At 47.9% G+C, this 20186-nt stretch overlaps 1 protein-coding gene across 2 annotated transcripts in view; it reads right to left on the reverse strand.

Moving 5' to 3' along the window:
• Window positions 1-19320, reverse strand: part of STXBP1 (syntaxin binding protein 1) — a 41146-nt gene extending 21826 nt beyond the window's left edge. The window contains exons 1-6 of one of the 2 annotated variants that reach the window (XM_084898565.1): window positions 19145-19320; window positions 6128-6177; window positions 4499-4580; window positions 2365-2441; window positions 1450-1528; window positions 169-272 (exon numbers count right to left, since the gene is read on the reverse strand). In XM_084898565.1, the coding sequence (XP_084754691.1) occupies window positions 169-272; window positions 1450-1528; window positions 2365-2441; window positions 4499-4580; window positions 6128-6177; window positions 19145-19181 (429 nt within the window). In that variant the 5' untranslated portion in view covers window positions 19182-19320. The remainder of the gene's footprint in view (window positions 1-168; window positions 273-1449; window positions 1529-2364; window positions 2442-4498; window positions 4581-6127; window positions 6178-19144) is intronic. The other variant, XM_084898566.1, reaches the window with a different exon arrangement.
• Window positions 19321-20186: the final 866 nt, after the last annotated feature.

The following is a 20186-nucleotide window of genomic DNA, read 5'->3' on the forward strand; positions in this document are numbered from 1 at the left end:
ATACCGCCTCTTTCCATTATATAAACGTCCGCTCACAACCCCTCATTCAGTCTTCCGGAACATGACACCTTCCCTCCGCACTCTGCGCACTGCACCCCCACCCACCCTCTCAGAGCCCCTGAGGAATAACAAGGATGCAGAGCTCCACGCGCTCCCTACCAGCCTCACCTGGGACTCGTAGGGGAGAAACGCAATGTTGATTTCCGTCAGAGTCTTGATGACTTTGGCCGCTCGAGATTTTACCAGCTCGTTAAACAAGGCATCTGGACAAGCTGCAGGAATGACAAAAGCCACTAGGTTTTCCTGTCCCTTTGCTGGTTAATTTCAATAGTCACATGTGTCTGGTGGATTCTTCATTTATTAGCATTTTAACAAAGAAAATAAAAAGTTAATTCCTTCCTAAAACAACCACTACCTGTAGGCTATAAAAATAATATAAAAACACCCATAAGGCCCTCAACATAGAACAGAGAAGCAATGGCAATAAAGACTGAGATACTCACAGATAATAAAAACTCTTTTCTGATATCAAGGACAGGGAGGGAAAACCCAGAAGAGATTAAGGGGTAGGGAAAAGACCTGCAATATACACAACACCATGCATCTGACATGCTCGTGAAAAATAAAATAACGAAAAATCTATCACTGGGCAATGCGATGCTGGTGTCTCCCTGGACCTTGGAAGGAACTCAGCCGCTCAGGACCCCCTTGGTGGGAACCATGGTTCACACGGCTCTCCTGGGCCTAATACGGGTGCAGATCCCAGAAATGCATTCCTGTTTCATTATCACTCATGCTGCCTACCTGCTCTCCTTGTCACCCCCATTCAAACAGTATAAAAGTACTCTTTGCCAGAACCTTCCCCCACCTTCTCAGGGTAAGTTTAGCTGATTTTCCTTCAGAGAAGAACACTAGGGAACCTGCTATTGTTATGCGCTCTTTAGCTATCCCGCCTCCCTCATCTCTCCGTTGGTAAAGTTGTTGTGTATATGGTGCTGTGTATACTGCAGATGTTAGTACACTGGCTCCTTGCACACAAATCCACAGAATAACAGAACGGACTCCAGAACAAGGATGCCAGTCTGGCTGAGATAAGACCAGATGAAATCTTTGTGGTTGAAAACGGATGGACATGCACTATAGTTTAGTGGTATCTGGAAGTCCATACGGTGGGACTCCAAGGCTGGCGCCGGGGAATTCTGCTCAGCAGTAAATCCTCTAGTCCTAAGAAGAGGTGCTATTTTTTATCAGAAAGAACTGCACTAGCTAGAAGTTTTGCATATGTATGTGCTTATTTTTGTCTCTTATGCAATATTTCCTCTAAAAGAAAAGAAAAATCAGGACAACCATGGCAACAGCCCATTTCTTCCCCGTTGCCCTGGCTCGGCTCCGGTTCAGCCGCAGACAGGCTGCCCTGGAGGATGGACAGCAGCTGACAGCCGTACTCACAGTCAGTGAAGAAGACATGGGCAGCCCGGTACTTAGCAGTTGGTGGGTCCTTAAAGTCATTCATGAGGGAGCGGATAGACTGTGAAGAGGGATAAAGAAGGGAACTGAGTCCAATTCTAGAAGCAAATGGAACCTATATCTGGTCAAAATTAAATCCAAGAGGGCGCTCAAGCTACTTGCACACAATAGCAGGGGATTTTTAATGTATAATTCTAACTCATGTTTGGGGATTTGCAACTAGGGTTATTTGGGAGTTTAGATGAATAAAATCTTTCTTAGATCATTCCAGAATGGTAGTGTCAGTTCTTTGATGCCACCATAACATGGGTTCCTAAGAAGAGACCCACAAAAGAGGAAACTGGCCAAAGCTTTCCTGGAGATTCACACCGATGAAGTTCTAGCAGTGTAGTTGCATTTTCAGAAACTCACCCGTAGGCCAGCTTTTACAAGTGAAAGAAAGTGTGAAAACTGCGGGCAACTTATGGACTGAGAGACAGGCTAAGACAGCTACTAGCCAAAAGCCAGGAGGTGGACCTTGTCTGGATGCGGATTGAACCAAACCTCCAACATGATAAGACAGGCAATTCCGAACACTAATGGGACGTTGATGCAGTCAACCTGAAAGTATAAATACCTGAGTTCGGAAGGCTGGTCCCTAACTGGATAAAGTGGACGCCTACCCCGAGAGGGAGTGCAAGGGGGAAGCCGAAGGGCCTGGCACAGGCTTTCTGGTCAGCAGTGTATTTCAGAAAGCGTAAGGCTCTCTCCACTCCTCTCTGCCTCTCCGCCCCCCGATTGTGAACTGCGTGGTTAAGCAGAGCTGTGTGTTAAATGCTAGAAACAGCAGGCACCGCTGTACAGTCGCCAGGCCAGCACGTGTGGCCTCAGCCAAAGCTCCCTCAGGGGAGGACTCACCTTCTCGGACGGAGTGATGAGGTACACAGCCTCCAGGCTGGGCAGTGGCTCCCTGCACTTGTTGATATCTTCCACAACTAGACAACAAAACAGCAGCCGCCGTGAGTAAGAAAACGCACTGGTCATCACAAGACTGGAAGTGACAGGCACAGGCTACCTCAGACAAGCACAGATAAAAATCGGGGAGGGGGGAGCGCGGGGGGGGGGGTGACTGCCCCTTCCTGAGAGTCCCACAGTGGTCAAGATTGTAGAACACCTGAAACCTATCACACTAAACACTCTCCACTCCCTACTTCGGTTTCAGTAAATGCCTGGATCTGCTCTGACTGAAAATCTGCCCCTTCCTCCAGGTTTTGTTGTTGTTGTTCATTTGTCCCCCAAAATCCAAGCTCCTTTAGAATTCCCATGCTGGGTTTGTTTAGCGACCGTTGGCCAGTTTTACCATTTTTCTCTGAATATCAGATGAGGACATACCCTCTCAATAGATCCGAGGCCAAACGTTACACACTGTTAAAGCAAAGCAGGGCTTTTGGTCACTTGTCTTTCTGGCTGTGTACCACCTAGAGGGAAGAGCCCTGGGAAGCCGCCCTCTGACAGGCACCCGGCACAGCACCTGGCAGAGCTCAGCAGTCACCTCTGCTGGAACCCCTGGTACAGAGAGAGCAGCGATGTGGGGCCCTTACCTATGCCGGTGGTTGAGGGAAATAGCGAATCACTGCAGAAACAATTATAAAGACTTCTCATCCCAAGTAATGTTCGAATTAATACCAAACCCTTCAACCCATTTACTTCACCAGGGGTTGTATACTCTTGAGTTTCATAAGCCAATAATACTTTACCCAAAAATGTTTTGGGATTCATCAAAGGGTTGCTAACTTCTAAATTTTTCCAAATAAGGGCACTTTTAAACAGCTACCCTTGGGGTAGGGAAGCGTCTGTGTGCAGCAGGAGAGAGCTGAACCCTCATCTACACCACAGGAAGTCAATAGATAATGTCTAGCATTGATGGATCAGGAGATAATATTACACTGAGTGGCCAGATTATTATGATCTCTGATTGCATAATAATCTGGCCACTCAGTGTAAATATAATATAATATTATATAACATAACAATATATATACATATATACATACACACACATATATATATTATATATATTTTAGAGGCCCAGTGCATGAATTTGTGCATGGGTGGGGTCCGGCCAGCCTGGCCAGGGGGAGGGGACATGGGCAGTTGGCCAGCCTGCCTGCTGGTTGAACTCCTGGATGAGGGGACAATTTTCATATCAGTCTCTTATTATATAGGATATATTCTGAGTGGCCAGATTATTATGCGTTCAGAGATCACAATAATCTGGCCACTCGGTGTATAAGTATTTATTTAGAAAAATAAAGAAGATAACCAGAAGCAAGAGCAAGGTGGCTGTTTCTGGGGTGACTGGGCATTGCTGCGCCTTTGCTAGAAGCTTGTTAGCTCCACTGGCTTTCTCCTCCCCTAACCTTTGTACTCGTTTTTTCTTTGATAGAGAAAAACATAGTTTAAAAATTAATGGAAATAAGTTTGTAAGCTCAAAACATCCAACCATAGGATGCTTCAACTCTCCTAGACACTGCCAAGTGTTTTTCAAAGGAGCTGTACCACTGACACTCCATCATATAGAAATTCACATTTTCCTGCATCCTCTCTTTCAGTTGGCAGTATCAGAGTTTAAATATTCAAGTCTGGTGAGTATACAACCATTTCTCACTCTGGTTTCAATTGCAGTTCCCTGGCCCTTAAAATGGGTAAGCAATTTTTCATGTATTTATTGGCCATTTTGGATTTGTTCTTTTTTAAGTGCCTGTTCAGATCTTTGCCCCCTCCCTCCCCCCCACTATCGGATGGCCTGCCTTTCCCGGTGACTCAGCCTTCCTTTCGGCATCCTTGAGCAGATATGGAATGAGCGCTTAGCAGTGGCTCAGGGATTCAAGGATGAACAGAAGCCCTGGGTCTCTCAGGAACGTACAGTCTTACCACCCAGGACGGTGGAAGAATCTAACGTCCAGTGGATAACATTGAACAGGGAGGAGGGAAGCTGGCACAAAGGGGAGGCCTGAGTGTCACTAACGGGCAGAGAGAATGGTGCGCTCACTTGTTATCCCCTCGGTCATGATGTCCGTCATCTTACAGCAGGAGGAGAGCATCCTCATGCTCAGCTGATCGACCACCAGCACCTGGAAGCAGAGAGACCAGCTTACAGCCCGAATGGCACCTTCTCGCTCTTCTCATCAGCTCACCGTGTCAGACTTCAACATGAGCCCAGCGTGCAGAACACTGAGAGGCAGTATTTCCTAGGGGCCAGCAGAAGTTTGCTGAAATGCATGCTAGCTTTCCCCCCACACGCTAACCTAACTTGGGAGTTAAGAGCTTGCTCTTACTGACTTGACTTAATTTTTTTAAAAATTAACCTTTTTGTTTTTCATGATAGAGATCAATTACTTATAAAAATGCAAAGAAAGAAAAGAGAGACAAAAATAATCTATAGCACCCACACTCAGAGAAGCTATACTGGAGCATCTTTTCTCAGGGCATAGCTTTTTCTTAAAGGGACTGTGAGCACTCGCGCCACAAGGACAGTCGTGACAGTGGGGACTGTTACAATGTCATCTGGACACACCTTCACCAGCACATACATCATCGGGGACAAATTGCGCTTCAGTCCAGATGGGAGGGACGAGACATGCCATTGGGCCTAAAAGTTTCCTGCCTGCAGTTCTTCAGCTAACCTGTCCTAGCTCCATTCAGCCAGGGTGGACCGAGGGATGCAGCTAAAACAAGGCTAGTTCTCTCCCTCTTTAATGATGTAAGCTGTGGGAGCAGAGGCTAGACACCATGTGGTCCAGAAAGCACCCTGCTGCAGCTAAGGGCCAGTGTTCATCCTATGCAGCAGCTTCCTCGAGATCCTTTTAACACTCTAGGTCCACAAAGCCAGGCCTCGAGTTCCCGCCAGATGGCCTCCCGCTCTGGTGGGGAGGGGGGTGTGCTGCTAAAACAGCTCACAGGTCCCGGGAGAGACCTCAAAACCCTCCTGTGCCGTCACCTCTGCTGCTCCCGGCCGACAGACTTGAAAACTCGCAGGCCAGAGTGGTTGGAATAGACTTCGATAGCACACAGAGAAATTCATGCAAAACTGATGCTCTCCCCGCAGTGTAAGGCCCAGCACCCCACAACCAAGTGGCCCTTAAAACGCTGCCTTCATGATGGAGGGCAGCACGCTGCCCACTCCTCGCGTCACCCGCTCCAGGAACTGAGGCCATGATCAGTGTGATGGACTAAAATACTTGTTTCATGTACATTGTATGTGAAACAGCCAGCATTGCTCTCAAAGTTACATGAACAAACACGTGGTTACTGACAGCTGGGGCTCTCCACACGGTGTGTGGACTCCATGAGAGGCCTTACGGCTGCCAGAGGGGCCGAAAGGCTAGCCTCCCTCTCCCTCAGGGCAGACTCCGCCCTCTCCTGCTGGTATGTGGTTCCAGCTAAGATTCTGTTTGAATAAAAGAGTTCCTCTGCGGACCTGCCTCAGATAAGCCCTAAGACCAAGAGATTTCATAACCAGGATCATATCAAATGAGAGGCATAAGCAGATTACTTTTTCTGATTTTATTCTCTGGACACAACAAAGGCCTTCACGCTCTGCCTCTCCACCTTCCCCCCCACTGTAATTCTTTCCACGTGAACTCACCTTTAAGGACATTAATTATACTGTTCTGCTTACCTTCCACTCCCCCTTCTTCTTTACCTTCTTTATCACATCATGCATGATCTCTGAGAAAGGAGGGCAGAGAAAGGGAGAAGGAAAAGGAGAAAGAAGACTTTAATGTACTTTCAAGGACTTCAACTCCTGCCTCCAAGACTCGGTCGTTTTTCTCCCCAGAGGCTTTGTTCTCGTTGTTCAACAGTACTTCACACCCTCACCAGTACTTTCCAAATTAACATACTGGTAAAATAATAACGTGAGGTGTGCTTATTTTAATCTTTGCTAATGTGTCAGCAGAAAATGGTATATTTCACGGTTTTTATTTTAATTTATTTTATTACTGAGGATTAATACTTTCTTCTTCGCTACCACACAAAATTAATTTACATTCACTGGCTTTAAATTCAAGTTACTTTTTGATAAGGGAGGACAGAGGTAGAATAAAAAAAAAAAAAATCAAAACAAGTATCACAAGTAGCAAAGACGGACTGACAGCTGCCATGCCAACCCTTCCGACCGACCTGCTCTGAACTTCAAATGTATTTGTCGCGATATTGTTAACAGCCAATTCTAATCCTGCCCTACATTTTTCTAATCCAACTCCAAAAAGGAAACAAGGATTAGAGCCCATTGCAGTATTAGGAGAGTCAAGTCGCTTGGGCTACTTCCTCACAAATAATCCCCTGCCGATCACAGTCTCTCTCCCTTGTAGGTTCTCTTGTGTGAAAAGAAAGAACAAAGCCTCTGACACTGGTGCAGCCAGCTGGTCCCATTTCTGTGTGCCAAGTCGCGTGTACCTACAGCCAAAACATCACTCTGCCACCCACCTGTCAATGGAGATGGCACAGCAGAGAGCTTCAACCTCTCCAGAAGTACCAGCCCACGGTCCTGGGGGACTCGGCTTCCCTCATTGCCAAAGGGGTAAGGAAGTGGGTTCCTTCAACCACACCTCCTCGTCTAGATCCTAGCTGACTCCCAAACTCAGCCAGGCCTGAGAAAAGCAGCAGGTGCTCAGATTATCTGGGACCTCTTCAGGGGCACCCGGTATGCCAGCTGGAGGCCCAAAGCTCGGACTCTAACGATAGTTGCAAATCCTACCCACCTGGGGAAGCCGTCCTTATAGCCTTGGCAATGACTATGTAAATACATTTTGAAATAATGGGGCCATGGACCAATACACATAAACCTTACATGTAAATACAAAATTGAACATGAGAATCCTTATCCCCTGTTGAGACAGGGACCTCTGTTTATTTAGGAACAGATGTACCCGTGTTGAATCACGGGTAGGGCCCAGAGCAGGTAAAACATTTCATGTCACAGCATGGGAACACAGGACTATATTTTTAATTCGCTATTACTTAACACTTCTGAAATTTCACTAAGACGGGCAAACAACATGAGATAGAATGATGGTAAGAAAGATGCAGAATATCTGCCTTAGGAAATCATGGGAATCAACTGAAAAACTACTAGAAACATAAAAGCATTTAGAGAGGTGGCAGATACAAAATAACTACAAAGAAACCAAGAGGACTTTGATAAGGCAACAGAGTTGCTAGGAAGACGGCTGCACTGGTTACCAGTGTGTACTGGGCTGGGGCCCGGGAACCACCCTCTGTGAATTAATTATAGCCAAAAGGTGTATCCCAAATGTTCAACTAATTAAGGGATAAATAAATGAAGTATAGCCACGTAATGAAATATTATTCAGCCGTAAAAAGGAATAAAGCCCTAAGCGGTTTGGCTCAGTGGATAGAGCATCGGCCTGCGGACTCAGGAGTCCCAGGTTCAATTCCAGTCAGGGGCATGTGCCTTGGTTGTGAACACATACCCGGTGTGTGTGCAGAGGCAGCTGATTGATGTTTCTCTCTTATCGATGTTTCTAGCTCTCTATCTCTCTCCCTTCCTCTCTGTAAAAAATCAATAAAATATATATATTTTAAAAGGAATGAAGTACTTACACATGCTACATATGAACAAACCTTTAAAAATGCTAAGCCCAAGAAGCCAACCACAAAGGACCACAAATTGTGTGGTTCCATTTTTTTTTAAATTGTTTAAGACCGTGGTCGGCAAACTGCTGTTCACGAGCCACGTGTGGCTCTTTGGCTCCTTGTGTGTGGCTCTTCCACAAAATACCACGACTTGGGTGAGTCTATTTTGAAGAAGTGGTGTTAGAAGTTTCAGTTTTAAAAATTTGGCTCTCAAAAGAAATCGTTGTACTGTTGATACTTGGCTCTGTTGACTAATGAGTTTGCCGACCACTGGTTTAAGGTATTACAAATAGTAATATACGTTTCCTTTTCCCCCACTGACCTCCCCCTGGCCTCTCCTACCCCCGTAAGATTCCATTATTATGAAATGTCCAGATCAGGCAAAGCCATCGCGATAGAGTAGATTAATAGTTGCCTAGGGCCGGGGGAGAGTTGAGGGTGATATCTAAATACTACAGAGTTTCTTTGTGGGTAATGAAAGTATTCTAAAATTATGAAGGATGCACAATTCTGTGACTATACTAAAACTGTATACTTTAAATGGATGAATGGCATGGTGTGTGATTCATATATCAAGAAAGTTGTTTGGTTGTTTTTTTGTTTGTTTGTTTGTTTTAAGTCATCAGAGAATTTTAGACGAGCCCTTCAAACTCAAAACACAAATGCAATTTTGCTTAATATAAAACTATTCCATAGTGTCTTCACCTGAAGACAGGCATCCTACTTACTCCTATAAAGTATCATTTCATTATCTAAAATTACAATTTCCTATAAATCTCCATCTAAATTGTGACTTTGTGGAAGTCAGAGAGACCAAAATAGAATCAATTGCCAGCCACAGGGCGGGAGCAGGCCCCTCCCCATACCTGCTGAAGGGCAGCTGGTGAAGCTGAGGGCGCTCCTGTTCAGGTTTACTGTCAGGGTGGGGTGTGGGAGAGAAAGGAGGCCCATTGGGTGGCATGGCCACAGCTGTAGACTGTGCAGAGAGGGGCGAGCGATGACTTGATACCACTGCCTTGTCAGCACACGGAGACTGTATAAGCCTCAAATGTCCAATGTTGAACCCCAGCCTGGGGCTGCAGCCAGGATGTGAGAGGAGTGAGCAATCACAAGCAAATGTCTGACAGCTGAGAAAACAATCCTCACCTCAGGCTCATAAAGACGCAGGCAGAGTTACTGAGTGACCATTCACTTTCCCATTCACAGGAAATCCTCATTTCCTACCTAGTACCTAGTTTTCCCCATTCTGCTTCCTAAGGCCGAGAGCCAGAGGTGAAGGAGCTAGGATGTCTAAAGCAAAGCCCATGGACCTTGGAACTCTGATTAGAAAGGAAACCTTAACCTGGGGACAAAAGGAGGTTAGAAATAGGACTTCCCGGCTGCACTTTAAATGCGACAGATTCAAAGCAGCTATTTCTTCTCCAGAGGTTGCCTAAACATGATGTCCTGTGGCTAAAGGAGCTGTGAGGTTACCCAAAATACGCAAATGGAAACATCAATCACAAAAGAAAACCAAAACAAGTTCTATCTTCTTAAAATCAATTGCTTATGGTAGTAAATACTATTGAGTTATATTAATACTAGACTTGCCCAGAGCAGGAATTCATGCATGGATGGGGTCCAGCCAGCCCAGCCCCATTGGGGTGGGTCAGGGCCTGGCCTGTTGGGAGGAGGAGATGGTGGGAAGTTGGCTGGCCAGCCGACCCCGATTGGGAGCAGAGATTGATTGGGGGGGGGGGTGTCAGTGGCTGGGGGAGGGGCTGGAGGAGGTTGGCCAACTGACCCCAACCCTGACTGGTGTGCAGGGGGGCTGATCCGGGCTTCGAGCAGGCTGTGGGGAGAGGCTGCGGCCAATGGGGTGGCAGGAGCCATGGGTGCAGGGTGGCCGGAGTGAGGGGCCACAGGAGGTTGGCCAGCCGACCCCAAACCCCCAACTGGGCTGGTCACTACGGCTTTCCGGTCACTGGCTTTTTATATATATATAGATTTTAAAATGAAAAGACCAAACAAAAGCAAAAAATGCTAAAATGGCAATTAGTCTTCCAGGACAAAAAGCATTATTATTGCGAATAAGACTTTTTTTTTTTTTTTAAAGGCCTCACTAATGAGGTCCATTTTCAGACAAGATAGTGGTACGATCGGGCAGGCACTTGGGGAGCATTTTACATTTACTAGAGGCACAAGCACATTGCCTTACACATCAGAGCTGGCTGCTAACGGCCCATTTGGCCTGCCAGCCTATGTCTTTTCTCTGCAGAAAGCTCGGCCTCCTCCTAACACACACTCTCTGATGACTACAGTGATTCCGCCTTGAACTATAGGGACCAAGAATCAGGATTTATCATGATCTAGGCAGGAACCCAAGCTGTGGCCAACATCTTAAATTGGCAGATGTGGCATTTAATGGCTCCAAATTACATTCCTTGAGTTAAGTGTGAGTTTCCCTAAGGACTACTGGGTTAGGAAAACTACACTTTGAAAAGCGGGGGAAAGAATGGGATATTTCATGCAATCCCCAAAACCCAGAACAGACAGGGGGCTTAGGATCATCTAGTCCAGTGGCTCCCTATAGGGAGTGACCTTACACACACACACACACACACACACACACACACACACCTGCCCATAAGGGCACACTGGGCAATGTCTGGAGACATTTCTGATCCTCACAACTGGAGGGAGCTATGGGCATCCACGGGGGAGAGGCCAGGGATGCTGCCACACATCTCACAGGGCACAGGCTCCAAATGGCAATGGTGCCGAGGCTGGGGAGCCCTGACCTCATCAATGTTACACAGCCAGTGAGTCCGAGAGAGATCATGTGACTTGTCCATGACCGTGCTGGTAGGAATCCTCTTATGCTGAAATCCAAGATTCTGATCAGCCCAATCTGTTCTGCTCTATGATTTAACCTGCTTCAGGTCTGAGATGTTAAAAAAGATTTAGTCTCACAAAGCATGACAAGACCATGGGCTCAAGCCCCCTCTGGAACCTTCAGTACAGCCAGTCCAGAGGTGTCGCACTGACATGACACCCCAGGGGAGCTTCCATAGGCAGAAAATGTTCCCCCACCCACCGTACCCAACAGACACAAAGGTCTGGTTTCAGGAGGGCCGCTTCCTGTCCCCAAACCCATGTAAGGGGTTACAATGAGATACCAGGAAAAGGAAGCATCCTGTTGGGTTTGTCAGGATAACGCACGGGGAAGAAGGCGGCACTCGGGGAAGAGGAGAAACACCAGACAATCCCAAAGAAATAGCTGAGTCTGCAGGAACTTTCCTGGCTATGAAGACCGGTGGTTTCCCCTCAGCCTCCCGTTCCCTGAAGAAAACATCCTGCTCCGTGTGTTTTACACGGGCTGTTAGATCCGCCTGCCATCACCTCTGCTTTCCATTCCGTTGGCCTGGCTGGCCCATTTCCCGCTTCATTCTGATTTTTCACGTTACCTGACATAGGATCTCTCAGACTGTCGTTTTTATGCTTGAGAGTGATTTAAAAAACAAATTCTTTACCTGGGCCTCTATGCCATGTTTCTGTTGTTTTTCCTGATAGATCTCTTTTCTTTTCTGCTTAAATCACCTAGACCAGAGGCAATTCTCTGTATGACAATGTGATGGGCCTTCTTTGCCCTCCCCGTTTACCTAGGCATTATTTGAATACTGCCCTCTGAAAGTGTGCTGGACACGGTTTGGCTCTGCCTTCTGCTAGGGGACAGGTGGTGGTGGAGCGCTGACTGGGGAAGCCGTCTCTCCAATGATATAATGCAGGGAAGAGCTCTATGCCAAGGCCCACGCCACTGGGATGTATGTGGGGGTCTGTGAGGGGTCCCCAGTATCAGAAGAAATGCCTTCAGGCTTCACTTGGGAGCTCGTGAGCCCACTCAGAGTGAAGTTCCTGGAGTTGGAATGTCCCAAGTGTTTTTGAAGCTGTCTCTGTTTACTCAGACCTGTGCTAGCTGCCCAGACCATAGGCCCTGGAACTCCACCCTCCCGTCAGCGGGAAAGGAACACTGCGGCCCAAAGAGCCAATCATTTTGCTGTTAAGGAGCCAGGGTGTGGTGGTCCCCCGGCCTCTGGCTGGCAGCCACTCCCCTCCTTCCTTCCGGAAACACAGTTCTTATCAATGATAAAGCCTGCTTTTAAAACTCCAGTCTTGGTCTTCTTTCCTGCAGCAGTGAGTGCTGGCTGGCTTAGTAGGCCCAGGAGAGCGGAATCCAGCTGGAGTGGAGTCCTAAGCCAGGGCCACGAAACCAACCAATCGTACACAGAAAATGCCTCACCAGCGTAGGGAACTGGCAGTGCCAGGCACCTCTTGAACTTAAAAGAACAGGAGGGCGCATAGGCACGCTGGCAGAAAGGTATGTCACATCCTAGGGCCACTCTACCACTTCCCTTCCCTGGGGGATGGTCCCTCCAGCACAGCATAACACCAAACCTTCCTCCTACGTGCAGAGAGCCCCTGGACCGGGGCCCAGGCACAGGTGAGAGCATGAGTCTGATACTGAACACAGGGCCTAAGCCACCATATGCGGGGACTATGAAAACTACCCTCCGTCCCGGGCCCTCTTCATCCACTCAGCTCCCAGGATTGGGCAGCTGGACCTTTATCCCCCAGGCAGGAGCCGGAAGGAGACTTCTGTGGGGAATCAAGGCCAAGAAGGAAATCTAAAGATACTGACATCAGAGATTTCCCACCCACAGCCCACCCAGGTCAGAGCCATCACCAGCTCAGCACTCCCAGTCAGCGTGTGTCTCTCACTCCTCATCACAAGCAGCCAGCTAGGGGTGGGTCACATCGAGGCAAGTTCATACAGGGGAAGTAGAGCCCAAAGTAAGTAAAACCTGGAGGAAACGGACCAGGCAGAGATTTTTCAAAAGAGAGAGAGAGACAGAGACATAAAAGAAGACACCACATCCATGAAACAAGAGGAAGGGCTGTAAAAAAGAAAACTAAAAAGAACTATTAGAATGTCTACACAGCCTGACAGCAGAAACTTAAAATCCAATTGAAGGGCTGGAAGATAAAGTTGAGGTAAAGAGCCAAAGAGATAAATAATTGAAGAGAAAGATAAAATTAGAGGACAAGTCCAAGAGGTTTAACATCTGAATAGCAGGAATCCCATAAAGAGAAAACTCAGGAGAAACCAGTGAAATGATTGAAGTCAGTGGTGCCAGGTGCCGGGCGGCAGAGGGCCACTGTATCTAACAGACCACGGCCGGGGGCCAAATGCAGCCTGCCCACTGGTTTTGTACACTTTAAGCTAAGAATGGCTTTCAGACTTTAAAGGGGTATGACAACAACAAAAAAGAATGTGTGGCAGGGACCATGCCTGGACCACAGAAACTAAAGTATTTATTACCTAGCCCTTTACAAAAAAAACAATATAAAAAATGTTCTGACCCTGGTCTAACACAACGGATAAGAACAGGCACTACCAAGGACATTGCTATGAAAGTCCAGAACGCTGGGGGGAGATCGAAGGCTTCCGAGAGGAAGACATGGGACACATGAAAGGCACTGCAATCAAATGTCTCCCAACTTCTCCCAGGCAACACTGGACACAAAGTCATCACACCATGTGCCCGCAGGGCCCTGGCCGACGTATCACCACGGCCTGTCTATCTCCCACGAGGACCAGGTCTGCTGACAAACTTTGTAAGCTGCCTTAGACAGCTCCTGGCACGCAGGAGACACTGCATTAATGTTTGTCAAAGGAAGGAAAACTTGGCCCCAGAACTGTCCCAGGCTCCAATTATTTTTTTTAAATTTGTTTTTCCTCTACTTTTCTCCACCTCTATTTCTACCCTCAAGAATAAAATAGGCTTTCCTAGTGTGATAAATACTGAATATCTCATTCACTTCCTACAAGGTCAGCTCTTAGACCAAATAATTAGTTGACGTTTAAAGGAAAATGTCAGTGGCATACAAAAAAAAAACAGAAAGAAAACTATTGGAAATCTGCCCCATGAGAGCTTACATTTGAGCTATCAGTAGTTATTCTTGCTTGGAGCCCCAGAGATGTACATTAAGATGGGATCAGTGTGCATCAGAATAAATTACTTTGTTTTAACCAATGCAAACCTTCCCAAAGGGCATCAGAGTAGGCAAAAGCTGGCTGTTGTCTAGCGATTATTAGATTATGTGTCTATCAAAAAAGTGACTCATTTCCGTGATTCTTCTAATGATTTATTCATTAACCTTGAGCAGGTGTACTAATCTTTGTAATTATATGTGTAAAATAATAATAACCCCTTCTAGTGACTCTTTCTTGTTTCCCAAGCAATATTTTTGCATATTATTTTATGTGAGTCTTAAGAGAATCCTGTAATGCTGGGATTGGGCTCCTCAATTTAAAAAGAGGTTAAATAACGCATCCAGGTCATCCAGCCACTAAGCATTAAAACTGGGACTGTTAGCTGGAATCTGACTTCCAGTCCAGAACTTTTCCCAATACCCAACGCTGCTTCTTGCTAATTTAAGAAAGAAACATTTAGCCGAAACCGGTTTGGCTCAGTGGATAGAGCATCGGTCTGTGGACTGAAAGATCCCAGGTTCGATCAAGGGCATGTACATTGGTTTCGGGCACATCCCCAGTAGGGGGTGTGCAGGAGGCAGCTGGTAGATGTTTCTCTCTCATCGACTTTCTAACCCTCTCCCTTCCTCTCTGTGGAAAACCAATAAAATATATATTTTTTTAAAAAAAATTTTTAAAAGAAAAAATGTTTAAATGAGCCTGGGGGGAATATGTAAGCAAAACTCATACCCGCTGGAATTAAAACAAAGTTGTAGATAACCCCCTTCTTGTCTAACAACAGCAATGGCCCTGCACAGAAGCAGCTGACTGAGGTGATCAAAGAATAGGACCCAGTTGGGGACTCTCCAAGGACTTCCCCTACAGACAACCACAGGAGCAGGGTTCAAACTTTATGGCTGTTGAGTTGCCAGTGATAACTATAAAGTTTGGCCTGGCGACTCCACTAAAGAGATACTTCATCAGCTGCCAAATACCTGTTTGCCTAGATGCTGTGCGCCAGAAAAAGCCAGAGGGGAAGCGTTTCAGAGCATATTCAATCAGCCCCTTCTGGACCTGAGGCGGACCTTTGCTCTTACATCTGATGGTTAGCACCTGAATGATACCTGAGCCCCAAATCACCTGTTAGGGAAATTCTGCCCCAGTTTAACTACTATCACCCCATAAGAGCAACATCTAGTTCAATACAAAGAAAGACTATATTTAGAAATAAATGGCAAGGAGCCAAAACCGGTTTGGCTCAGTGGATAGAGCGTTGGCCTGTGGACTGAAAGGTTCCAGGTTCGATTCCGGTCAAGGGCATATACCTTTGTTGCGGGCACATCCCCAGTAGGGGGAGGGGGGAGTGTGTGTGTGCAGGAGGCAGCTGATCGATGTTTCTCTCTCATCAATGTTTCTAACTATCTATCCCTCTCTCTTCCTCTTTGTAAAAAATCAATAAAATATTTTTTAAAATAAATAAAAAAAATAAATGGCAAGGATATAGCATGTTAAAAACTATGGGAGGGGGTTGGGAACAAGACCTATGGGATTTGTACTCAGCCTTTGATGTTTTTATTAGAAGACCCTCAGTCTGCAGGCTGACATTCTAACCGCTGAGCAGCTGGCTAGGGCTCAGATCCATTCTTGATGGCAATGTAGGATGCCCTGGGTTTACTGGGTTTCTGCCATGTGCCCGGTGATGCTCAGACAGACAGTTGTCAGCCGTCTGTCCTCCAGTTCTCCACTCTGTGTGTTCTTGGTCGCCTATGGTGGTGGTAACATGTGTGGTGGTAGTTACATGAGTGTGTAATGGCTGAAATTTGAAGAACTGTTCACTAAAAGTGGTTAATTTTACTGTGTATAAATTATACCTTAATTTTAAAATGGAAAAAAAATGCAACATATACTTAATATAGTTCAAAATATACTTGCTGTTTCTTTAAAAAAAAAAAAAAAGTATAAGAAATGAATGAAGACTGTGTCTATCGAGGTGTCTTCTCAACTGTGACATCCTATGAATCATGGCCCCATCTGAAAAAGGTACGTGTTTAATGTACACATGGCAACTACATTCTTTTCCAAAAAGTATGATTCTGATAAGCAAATATGAAGGGAAGTTGCTAATAGCTAGGAAACAACAAGAAAAACAAACAGGCCCTAGCTGGTTTGGCTCAGTGGATAGAGCTTCGGCCTGAGGGCTGAATGGTCCTGGGTTTGATTCCAGTAAAGGGCACATGCCTAGGCTAGATCCCCAATGGGGGGCATACAGGAGGCAGCCAATCAACGATTCCCTCTCTTCATTGATATTTCTCTCTCTCTCCCTCTCCCTTTCTCTTTGAAATCAATAAAAATATATTTTAAAAGATAAATAAATAAAGTGGGACATTTTGGTATTAAAAAAACACACTTTTATTTCACTTTTATTTTTAGAGGAAGAAGGGGAAGCTAGAAACCCCATCCAAAATTAGGAGCCAGCATTAACCTGTGTTATTGCCAAAGGATTACAATAGTATTTATTTCCAAAATGTCTACCTAACTCAGTTGTTAAAGGAATAGAACACTGTTCACACATTCCCAACTATAAGTAAAATTCGTTTGGTTTTATTTTCATAAAAGGTGGCTTTGCTTTATTTCAGAAAAGAAATTGTGGCCATATTGGATATTGATTTATTTTTACCGTTATGCTTGCTTCTACAAAAGAAGGGGAGGGGAGGACTAAGGAGCCACCTGCATGAACAAGGTCTTGGCAAGTGGCAAGGATGCAAAACCCTGACTTCTAGAATACTTAAGGATTTTGTTTTAAACACACCTTATTCAAAACATTTGAAAGAATGTAACATTCACATTCTTCCTATTCCATAACAGTTATTTATTTATTTTATTGACTGATTTTAGAGAAAGGAAGGGGAGAGAGAAAGGAGAGAGAGAGAGAGAGAGAGAGAGAGAGAGGGAGAGGGGAACATCAATTTGTTGTTCCACTTGTTTATGCATTCATTAGTTGATTCTTTTTTTTTAATATATTTTATTGATTTTACACAGAGAGGAATTGAGAGGGATAGAGAGTTAGAAACATCGATGAGAGAGAAACATCGACCAGCTGCCTCCTGCACACCCCCCATTGGGGATGTGCCTGAAACCAATGTACATGCCCCTGACCGGAATCGAACCCGGGTCCCCTCAGTCCCCAGGCTGACGCTCTTCCACTGAGCCAAACCGGCTTCGGCCATTAGTTGATTCTTATATGTGCCCTGGCTAGGGATTGAATCCATCTCCTTGGTGTGTTGGGGCTATGCTATAACCAGCTGACTACCCAACCAGGGCCCATAACCCTTTATAAAGGGCACTGGAAGTAAATGGTATATCTGGAATTAGGAAGGAAGTTATTTTTTTTTACTCATGTTGCAAGGAAATAGACACCAAGTTTTAAAAATTGATTAACACTGATTTTGGCAAGTCACCTACCTACTCTGAGCCCCCCTCCCCCCTTCCCCCCAGCAGTTAAAAGGAGGGTGTTGACACTACAGGATCCCTAGGTGAATCCAGCCCTAAACGCCTTGATTCAATAGAAAGTGCGCTGTGACTCAGAACCGTTACTGCAAGGGTTAGGCAGGTATTACAGTGGTCACTTTTAAAAAAAAAACCTTGCTCATTTGGGGTTCGGTTTTTATAACGATTTTCTCCTGGTGTGGAGGAGAACGTGTGCTGCAACAGGAGAGAACCATCCGAAGGAAAACGTATCTCCACCATTTTTATTCTATGTCCTTTCTTATCCTCTCCGCCAGAGAAAAGCCCAGTTTTAATGTTCTCTTAATTCCAAAATAAAAAGCAGCAAAACCCACAGCAATCCTTACAGTTTTTGTTCAAAGAAACAGCCCAAACCCTGAAGAGGCACTGTTTGTCGACACAGCACCAGTCTCAGCACGGAGGACTCCGTTTTCCAAATATAACCACCGCCAGCCCTCCCTCGGCGCTCACCCCCATCCGTTTTTTAAGACCCATCTACTGAGAGCCTTTCATCCAGACGCATAAACATCATTTCCTCCCTGCAATGGAGGCTGGAGCAGCCCGAAACGTGCAGCCCAGCCGGGCTGAGCCTGCAGACCGGGAGCCTGCAGACTGCGGTGCTGGGCAGGGCCATCCCCCCGCCGCAGGCAGCTTTCCCCCCCGGTGTGACTGAGGGGGGCTCCGGGCCCCATCCGATCCCGCCCTGGACACCAAGACCCGGGAGCGGGGGCGGGAGGCGGCCCCGGCCTCTGGGGAGCCCAGCCTCTGGGGAGCGCTTCTCTCCAGCGCCCGGGGCCGCTCCCAGGTGGGTCCCTGCAGCGGGCGCCGCGGCCGGGCTCCCGGGAAGGAGGAGGAGGAAGGGGGACGGGAGTGGGAGGAGGTGGAGGACACAGGCCGGGATTTCGCTCGTCACGATGCACGAAGGAGGGTGGGAGAGAGGGCGGGACTGGAGCGAGAAAAGGGAGTGGAATCGGGGGGCTGAGGGAATAGAGAGAGCCAGGAAGGGGAGCAGGGAGATGCGGACGGTGATGGGGTGAAGAAGGGGGTGCCAGGGAGGGTGATGGGGTGCAGAAGGGGAGGGTGATGGACAGCAGAGGGTAAAGGCGAGGAGAAGGGGAGGGATGGGGGCCGGGGTGCAGAGGGAGGAGAAAGGAATGGAGGAGTGAAGAGGGAGAGATGGGGTGAAGGGGGTGGAGGCCGAGAGGGACGGGGATGAAGGGAAGGGATGGGGATAAAGGGGAGGGAGGATGGGTGCAGAGAGCAGGGTGGAGTACCGAGGGGAGGGAGGGACCGGGTGTGGAGAGGGGATGGGAGAGCTGGGAGCGGGGAAGCAGACGCGGCCTCCGGAGGGACTGCCCCGGAGGGCGGTGCCGGATAACGGAGCCCTCCCGGCCACAAGCTCCCGCCGGACGGGGCGAGCCGCCAGCCCGCAGGCCAGGGCGTCGGGCTCCCGCCGGGCTCCCACCGGCTCCCACCGGCAGCCGCGGCTCCGCCCGCGGGGAAGACCCCGACCCCACTTACTCTCGCCGACCACGGCTTTGAGGCCGATGGGTGCCATCGCGCCGCGCGAGTCTCCGGGCTGCGAGCCTCCTCACGCGCCGCCGCGGACAGCGCCGGCTCCCGGGTCTGCCGCCCGAAGCCGCTCTCGGGACCGACTGACTGACGCCCGGACTCCGCGCGGGGGCGCCGCTGCCGCCAGAGCGAGGCTGCGAGCCGCCGGCGGGAGCGCGCGCGCGGGGGCGGGGCCGGAGGGGGCGGGGCTTCGCGCCAGGCGTGTGCGTCACCCACGCGGATGCGCCAATCGCAGTGCGGCCCGAGGGCCCGGCCCCGCCCTCCGGGATGCGGCTGGGCGCGAGGCGGCCTCTGGCTGGAGCGGGAGCCGCGCCCTCCCCCTCGCCTCACGCGCCGCGCGCCCCCCGCGGCCGCCCGCTCCCCGAGCCCCGGGTCCTAGAGTCCCCTCGGCTGCCTCTGCACCTGAGACCCCGGCCACAGGCTACTGACACTCTCCATCTTCCTGAGGTCCAGCTGTGGTCCTGCCTTCCCTCTTTCTGGTAGCATTTCATTCCCCCCTGCCCATCAAAGGAGCTGCGAGGCTACATCTCTTAGTGGTGCCCACTCCCAGCCACAACCATAGCGTGTTCATTGACACCATCTCTTTCTGGGTATCTATTCTATTCATAACATCCACCATTCACTGGCCTGTTAGGTGTCCAGCTCCAAGCTGAGCCCCTGGCACGCATCATCTCATTAAACTCTCATAAAAACTGGGCATTGTTTTTTTAAAAAATATATTTTATTGATTTTTTTTTACATAGAGGAAGAGAGAGGGATAGAGAGTTAGAAACACCGATGAGAGAGAGTCATCAATCGGTTGCCTCTTGCACACTCCATACTGGGGATGTGCCCACAACCAAGGTACATGCCCTTGACCGGAATTGAACCCAGGACCTTTCAGTCCGCAGACCAGTGCTCTATACACTGAGCCAAACTGCTTTCAGCTGGGCATTGTTTTTAATCTCCGCTTTCAGATGAAAAACACAAACAGGCTCGGAGATCTGAGCAC

This window comes from Pipistrellus hanaki, assembly GCF_964339955.1.
Source record: "Pipistrellus hanaki genome assembly, chromosome: 11".
Lineage (NCBI taxonomy): Eukaryota > Metazoa > Chordata > Mammalia > Chiroptera > Vespertilionidae > Pipistrellus > Pipistrellus hanaki.